At 43.3% G+C, this 7500-nt stretch overlaps 1 protein-coding gene across 2 annotated transcripts in view; it reads right to left on the bottom strand.

The window, feature by feature from the left end:
* LOC147163292 (mitogen-activated protein kinase kinase kinase 7-like) overlaps window positions 1–7500 on the bottom strand; it is a 51217-nt gene that overhangs the window by 9707 nt on the left and 34010 nt on the right. Inside the window, exons 10-11 of one of the 2 annotated variants that reach the window (XM_086094900.1) lie at window positions 5675–5805; window positions 5456–5594 (exon numbers count right to left, since the gene is read on the bottom strand). The exons of the other annotated variant lie outside the window; for it this stretch is intronic. Coding sequence (XP_085951026.1) covers window positions 5456–5594; window positions 5675–5805 — 270 coding nt within the window. The remainder of the gene's footprint in view (window positions 1–5455; window positions 5595–5674; window positions 5806–7500) is intronic. 2 annotated transcript variants of the gene reach the window in all.

Below are 7500 nucleotides of genomic sequence, written 5' to 3'. Positions count from 1 at the left end.
TCTCTTAGGCAGTCTACACTAGGTAACACATTTTACCACAGTCTTTTTAAAAAATGTTATTCAGAATTATGGCATTCTGTCAGTCAGGGTTTATCATTACATCCATGCATTCTTTGTGTGTCAGGTTAAATCCTTCCCATAAGGAATGACTTAAACACGATAAATAAATATCTGTGTCTGGATGTGTACTTTGCCACATTCACAGCCATCTAACTTAATCAGCATTATTTGCTTTTTTATAAAGACGTGCGTGCATATTTTGAGCCGGCTTCCTTGATTTCACATCCATTCACTTGACACGCATGTGCTGTACTTACTTACATGCTTGGTAAATATGGAACTACAATAATGTTAAGTACTGTTGTAAAACAAATTACAATATGTAAACTCAACAAAAAAAAAGTAATTGAACACCTGGTTCTTCGGTTCCAAATAATATGTCTTTTATAAATGGTAACATGCTGTATATCAAATTGCAGGTTGGACATTTGCACAGCAACACTGTAAATGTGTGCCTTGCATTTCTTGAGTTTAAGGCTAACAAACAAGGCAGGGGTCAAAGTGAAAATTCCAACCATCTGCCTTGGCCAGCTCTCATCCCATTCTCGAACATTCTTTTATGCTTTGCAATATTTTAAGACTTGTGGGCTGAGTTGATTTTCTGGTCGACTGGTCAGTTCCTGTTTGTGCTTGTTGGCACACATCAACTAGGTTGTTCGGTACCAATATTCTCATCTGTAGCAAGGCATTCTAAAAGCAAGATGGTAGGACGAACACTTTCTAAACTAGATAGGGGTAGAGAGCTTTAAACCCCTATCCCATTGAGCTGCGAGCGCTGCCAAACATTGCGTTTCGTCAGAGTTCGACAGGGTTCGGAAAATGTCGCATTTGTGTCACGTTTGTGTTTAGAATTCATTGCCTTTGTCGCCACTGTCACAAGAACATTTTGAACAAACATTTCCTTGCAAATCCATTGTTTCATCAACATGCACATTTGCTTGTAATCCCGTCGAAATTTATTGTAATTTGTCATGAGACATGCCGTCAAAGTTCTTTCTAAGGTCCCATTCATAAATTCACTCTAATGCCCATACACTATGGTGAGAGAGCGCTTGTGTTTAGGTGGAGTTTGGGGGAGTGCGGCTTTGCTTGGAGCACCACACGCATTGAAATTACATTTTTAAAATGAAAAACAAAAAATTAGCTTGGAGACATGTTTTCTAGTTTGCATTTCATGTTTTACAAGAGCTCAATCCCATGGTGTTCCCATGCACCACGCGGCAGTCAAGCCGCTGATATTCATTCACAACGCAACAAGATGTTCTGGCGGGGGCATAAGGCTATATGAACATTCAAATATCAATGCTATCTGACTCCCTGAAAAAACGTTTAAGCCAATTAAGTGTCAAAATGATGACATAGCATGTATGCTGTCATATTGGACATTTTTGTGCAGTCTAGGTCATTGCTGTGACGTGTTGCGGCTTGGGGTGCAATGGTAGCCTACAGTATGGTCCAGTTTTTAGGCTACTGTTTCGGTTCGGTTTTGGTACCTAATTTGTGTAAAGAGAACAGCCCCCCCCAAAATTGTCTATTTGGCTTGTCAGAATTTTTTTTAATGTGCAACAACAGTTTTAACACTATACAGTAGTATAAAATATACATATAAAACAATACAGTAATGATAAAACTGCATACAAAAAATCTGTGTACATCAGGGTGATGACACTGGAGATGCTTGTTCCTGTTGCTCATGTTTATTTTAACCCAGGGCCGGGAGGGCGGATGTGTCATTTAGTTTAGTTTAGTTCTCAGTCTCTTGGCCGATGGGGTACATCGGAGCAGAGCTGGACTGGGACTCATTTTCAGCCCTGCAATTTCAGGGCTCAGACCAGCCCACTTTAGTTCACATTTTAATAAACATACAGTTTGTGTATCAATGTAAAATAGATGAGCATTCCCTACAATGATACTCATATTGCATTTGATAGAAAATGCAATTTACAATTGAATGCTCAGTCTTTGTTTTTTTTTGAACAAGTATGTGAACATAAAAAAGAGAAACCAATAAGCAAATGTACATTAAATGGGATAAGACATTTTACACTTCACAAGACACACTTACTAAATGAAGTTAAACCAGCAAGATTAAGGCAGCTAACACTGTACTTCCTGTTAGTACTTATTTTGAAATGTGTTCTCACCACTTATGGTGCACACTACCGAGCTGACTGACGCTAACATGAAGAGAGCAACGGTAATCGAAGGAGGCTTTCCCATCATGCTTTGTTGTTAATACTGCACAGTAAATTTCCATTCATCCAGCCATCCATTAATTTACTACCGCTTATCCGGAGTCGGGTCGAAGGGTCAGCAGCTTTAGGATGGAAACCTAGACTTCCCTCTCACCAGCCACTTCAACCAGCTCCTACGGCGGGATCCCAAGGCGCTCCAAGGCCAGCTGAGAGACAGTCTCTCCAGCGTGTCCTGGGCTGTCCACAGGGCCTCCCGCTGGTGTGACATGCCCGGAACACCTCTCCAGGGAGGCGTCCAGGAGGCATCCGAACCAGATGCCCAAGCCACCTCAACTGGCTCCTCAAAACGTGGAGGAGTAGCGGCTCGACCCTGAGTTCTTCCCGGATGTCCAAGCTTCTCACCTATCTCTAAGGGAGAACCCGGAGAGGCAGACACCCTGCAGAGGAAACTCATTTCGGCCACTTGTATCCGGGATCTTGTTCTTTTGATCACGTCCCACAGCTCGTGACCAATTGGTAACGGTAGGAACGTAGATCGACCTTTAAATCGAGAGCTTCGCCTTTTGGCAGAGTCACTGCAGAGGCTGCACCGATCCGCCTGTCAATCTCCCGCTCCATCCTGCCCTCAATCGTGAACAAGACCCAAAGATACTTGAACTCCTCCACTTGGGGCAGGATCTCCTCCCTGACCCGTAGAGGGCACGCCACCCCTTTCCGACTGAGGACCATGGTCTCGGATTTGGAGGTGCTGATCTTCATCCCAACTGCTTCACACTCGGCTGCGAACCGCTCCAGTGAGCGTTGGAGATCACGGCTTGATGAAGCCAACAGCGCAACACCATCTGCAAAAAGCAGAGAAGCAATACTGAGGCCACCAAACCGGAACCCCTCAACGCTTCGGCTGCGCCTAGAAATTCTGTCCACAAAAGTTATGAACAGAATCGGCAACAAAGGGCAGCCTTGGCGGAGTCCAACCCTCACTGAGAACGAAATCGACTTACTGGCAATGCGGACCAAACTCTGACACCGGTCGTACAGGGACCAAACAGCCCGTATCAGGGGGATTGGTACTCAGTACTCCCGAAGCACCCCCCACAGGACTTCCCGAGGGACACGGTCAAATGCCTTCTCCAAGTCCACAAAGAACATGTGGACTGGTTGGGCGAACTCCCATGCACCCTCAAGGACCCTGCCGATGGTGTACTGTGCTGGTCCACTGTTCCACGGCCGGGACGAAAACCACACTGCTCCTCCTGAATCCAAGATTCTACTTCCCGACATACCCTCCTCTCCAGCACCCCTGAATAGACCTTTCCAGGGAGGCTGAGGAGTGTGATCCCTCTATAGTTGGAACACACCCTCCGGTCCCCCTCCTAACCCTAACCCTTCTTAAAAAGGGGGACCACCACCCCGGTCTGCCAATCCAGAGGCACTGTCCCCGATGTCCACGCGATATTGTAGAGGCGTGTCAACCACGATTGCCCCACAACATCCAGAGCCTTTAGGAACTCCGGGTGGATCTCATCCACCCCCGGGGCCCTGCCACCGAGGAGCTTTCCAACCACCTCAGTGACTTCGACCACAGATAGAAGAGCCCGCCTCAGAGTCCCCAGGCTCTGCTTCCACAAAGGAAGGCGTGTCGGTGGAATTGAGGAGGTCTTCGAAGTATTCTCCCCACCGACTCACGACGTCTCGAGTCGAGGTCAGCAACACCCCATCTCCACTATACACAGTGTTAAAGGTGCACTGCTTTCCTCTCCTGAGACGCCGGATGGTGGACCTGAATTTCTTCGAAGCCGTCCGGAAGTTGTTTTCCATGGCCTCACCGGACTCCTCCCATGTCAGAGTTTTTGCCTCAGCAACCGCTGAAGCCGCATTCCGCTGCCTCTGGAGTCCAACAGGCCAAAAAGGCCCGATAGGACTCCTTCTTCAGCTTGACAGCATCCCTTGCACCAGCGGGTTCGAGGATTGCCGCCACAACAGGCACCGACCACCTTACGGCCGCAGCTCCGATCGGCCGCCTCAACAATGGAGGCGCGGAACATGGCCCACTTAATGTCCCCAGCCTCCCTTGAGACAAGAGAGAAGTTCTGCCAGTTCTGAAACTCTTTCTGACAGGGAATTCCACCAGATGTTCCCAGCAGACCCTCACAATACGTTTGGGTCCGCCAAGTCTGACCGGCATCTTCCCCCACCATCGGAGCCAACACACGATCAAGTGGTGATATATCGACAGCTCCGCCCATCTCTTCACCCGAGTGTCCAAAACATGCGGGCACAAATCCGATGACACGACTACAAAGCCGATCATCGAACTCAGGTCCACTGTTCCACGACCGGGACGAAAACCACACTGCTTCTCCTGAATCAGAGATTCGACTTCCCGACATGGTGTCCTGATGTCAAGTGCACATATGGACACCCTTATGTTTGAACATGGTGTTCGTTATGGACAATCCATGACGAGCACAGAAGTCCAATAAGAGAACACCACTCGGGTTCAAATCAAGGGTGTGTCTGCCCATTGTCGTTGTGGTTACTGAGGTCAAGCACACCTGGATTAATCAGTTTTACCAATCATGAAAGACAGGAAATTAAGGAGTGGTATTGAGTTCAGGAAGTAGTGGATATGTGCAAAGAGCCCATTGTAAATTGTAAAACGGCAGCTGGATCTTTTATACATGCTTTGAGCATGAAATATATTAAACTACTGTTATGTACATTGGTTGAATGAAAAATAAACAGACATATATGCAATTATGCATGTATATTAAATGGCACATTTGTCATACATCTGTTTAGCAAGTGCATGGTTCTATGTCGTCCCCCGGTAGTGCTGATAAAAATCTGTGGCGACTTTCATCGTTTAGGTTGCACATCCCCGATATATATTATCATTAAGGTTACTCTGAGTAAACCTACAACTCAGCAGAATCACAATTTTACTTTTCTCATCCCCCCATTTGTCTCATTTTCAGACATATTGCCACCTTCAAACTGTGACAATATTCTTTGCAAATTCCCTGTACCCAAATACAAAATTAATAAAAGCACAGTAAATCCTGTAATTCTGTATATTCCTTAGCTACACTGCATGGTCCCGCTCAATTAAGAAGCTGTTAATTTGGTTTTGACTTCAAGAGGCAGTTCCACTCTTTGTCATCAGTTGCCATTTGCAAGAATCCGATAAAGCAACCTACCTGGGGGGCTAATCGTCATCCTCAACTCTGACTGACTGCTAGTGAATACTGGGTTGGAGCAGGAAGTGGGGCTTTGGGAGAGTCGTGGTTGACTGTCCCCACTGGACACCCTGGACAGACCAGTTCGCAATGTCGCAGGCTAAATGGGTAGAAGGAAAGGTTCTAGTCATAAATGGTAACTCTCTAACCATGTGACATTAAATGCTATACTTTTATTACCTTTGACTGTTTAAACTGGAGTGGAAACCTGGCCTCAAAACCTTTCAGGGTTTCCTCTCGGCCAAATGGGTTTTGTTCTTCTGGGTTACCCTCACTCTTGTTACTTCTGATTGTATAGTCAGTAAATGGGCCTGTGGACAACAAAAATTATTACATCTAAACATTATTTTTAAATACCACAATGCTACACATCAAGCCTCAACTCATGCTTTACTTCAAGTGAAGTCAAAATCAAGTACACTGTATGTCTATCGCCAAAATTTAGGCAGCCTACAACTAAATGGCGGGTCACAGCGACAAAAGATTCTTGAATACACTTTTAAATCACAAGCTACAGCATAAAGTAGGGCTGGGTTTAAAAAAATCAAATCATCAATATTGAAGCGATTTTGCATCTCAAGCCTGATATTGATTCATAAAACCATGAATCAATTATTTTATTATCTCTTTTTCTCATAAATTCATAAGAAAATAGAATTTTAAAGGGGCCATTTTTTGTATCTTAATGTTTTCTTGAAATTTACTGTTCACATGAATTTAAAAGTATTTTCTTACATCTATGAAAGGCCTGACTTATTGCACTTAAAGATAATTCAGAATCTTTTTACCGGTATTTTATATTTACAATTATTGAATTAGAATTATGATAATATTTTCATCTCATCCTTGCCGATGTTAATGTTTGTGCAACACTTAAAGGTGTATTTCAAGGATTTTCTCGTAGTAGAACATACGTTTGTCAGTTTTTGTAAAATGCGTATGCAGAAGACCAACCTACCAGCTCTCCTGCTCGTCCGGGGGAAACACCTACACTCTAAAAATGGGGAGTGATATTTACTTGAAAAAGCCTAGTAAAGGTTGATGTACTCAGAAATTCTAAGTAAGTTTAAAGTTAAACGTGCAAGCTCATCTTCATCAGTCTCTGCAGCCGGCCTCACCATTTTCAAAGTATGCGGTGAGATTGGTAAACCTACAACGATGAATGGCTAAATCCAAAACTCAGCAGCGACATGCTACAAACACTCGAAGTGCGCATGCGCATCTAGGAACGAGCACGTACGACATTATTACGGCAGATTGATTGAAGGGATCGTGAAAACAATCGTTAAGATGATCCACCCGGAAGACGCAGCGACAAAAGATGCATATACATATTTATACATACATATATATATATATATAATAACACGTGTTACTTTCATTGATAAACTAAATCAATTAACCAGTTACTGCCTTTGCAAAATGTATTTGGAATTTAATGTTTGTAGAGTTTTTAATCATGTCTTTGGTATTTAAGAAGAATTGATGTTCCATAATTAATCAAAATCGGATTGAACTGAAGTGAATCAAATCAAATCGGGGAAAAAATAATCAAAAATCTAATCTAACTGAACTGTTGTTAATCAAAATCAAATGGAATGAGGAAATTAGAATCGATACCCAGCCATAGCATAAAGTATGTATTTTTATACTCGATATAGCGAGTGTGTATTCTCGTATAAGAGACACAAATGTGTCCTTAACGCTGCAGGCACATTGCTTGAATAGGCAGGTAAGGTCATTTTTCTCAGAAAGAAAAATGTTTGAGTTCATACTGTACCTGCTACTAATCCAGACTTGGTTACTAAATTGTTATCTTGTCTTTATCTATACGCTACACCACATTAGGTTAGCCCATCAGGGGGAGCATTTGTTAACACTGATTACACTTAGGTTTTGTTTGTTTGTTAAAAAAAAAAAACACTTCTGTGGGAAATTCATTAGAAAAAAAAGTTCATAAAAACAAAAGGTTTATTGAAAAATGTTGATCATTGATTAGAGCAACA

Source organism: Leptonotus elevatus, chromosome 14 (genome assembly GCF_054856555.1).
Source record: "Leptonotus elevatus isolate MCC_2025b chromosome 14, RoL_Lele_1.0, whole genome shotgun sequence".
Lineage (NCBI taxonomy): Eukaryota > Metazoa > Chordata > Actinopteri > Syngnathiformes > Syngnathidae > Leptonotus > Leptonotus elevatus.
This window is presented reverse-complemented; position numbering and strand designations above follow the sequence as displayed.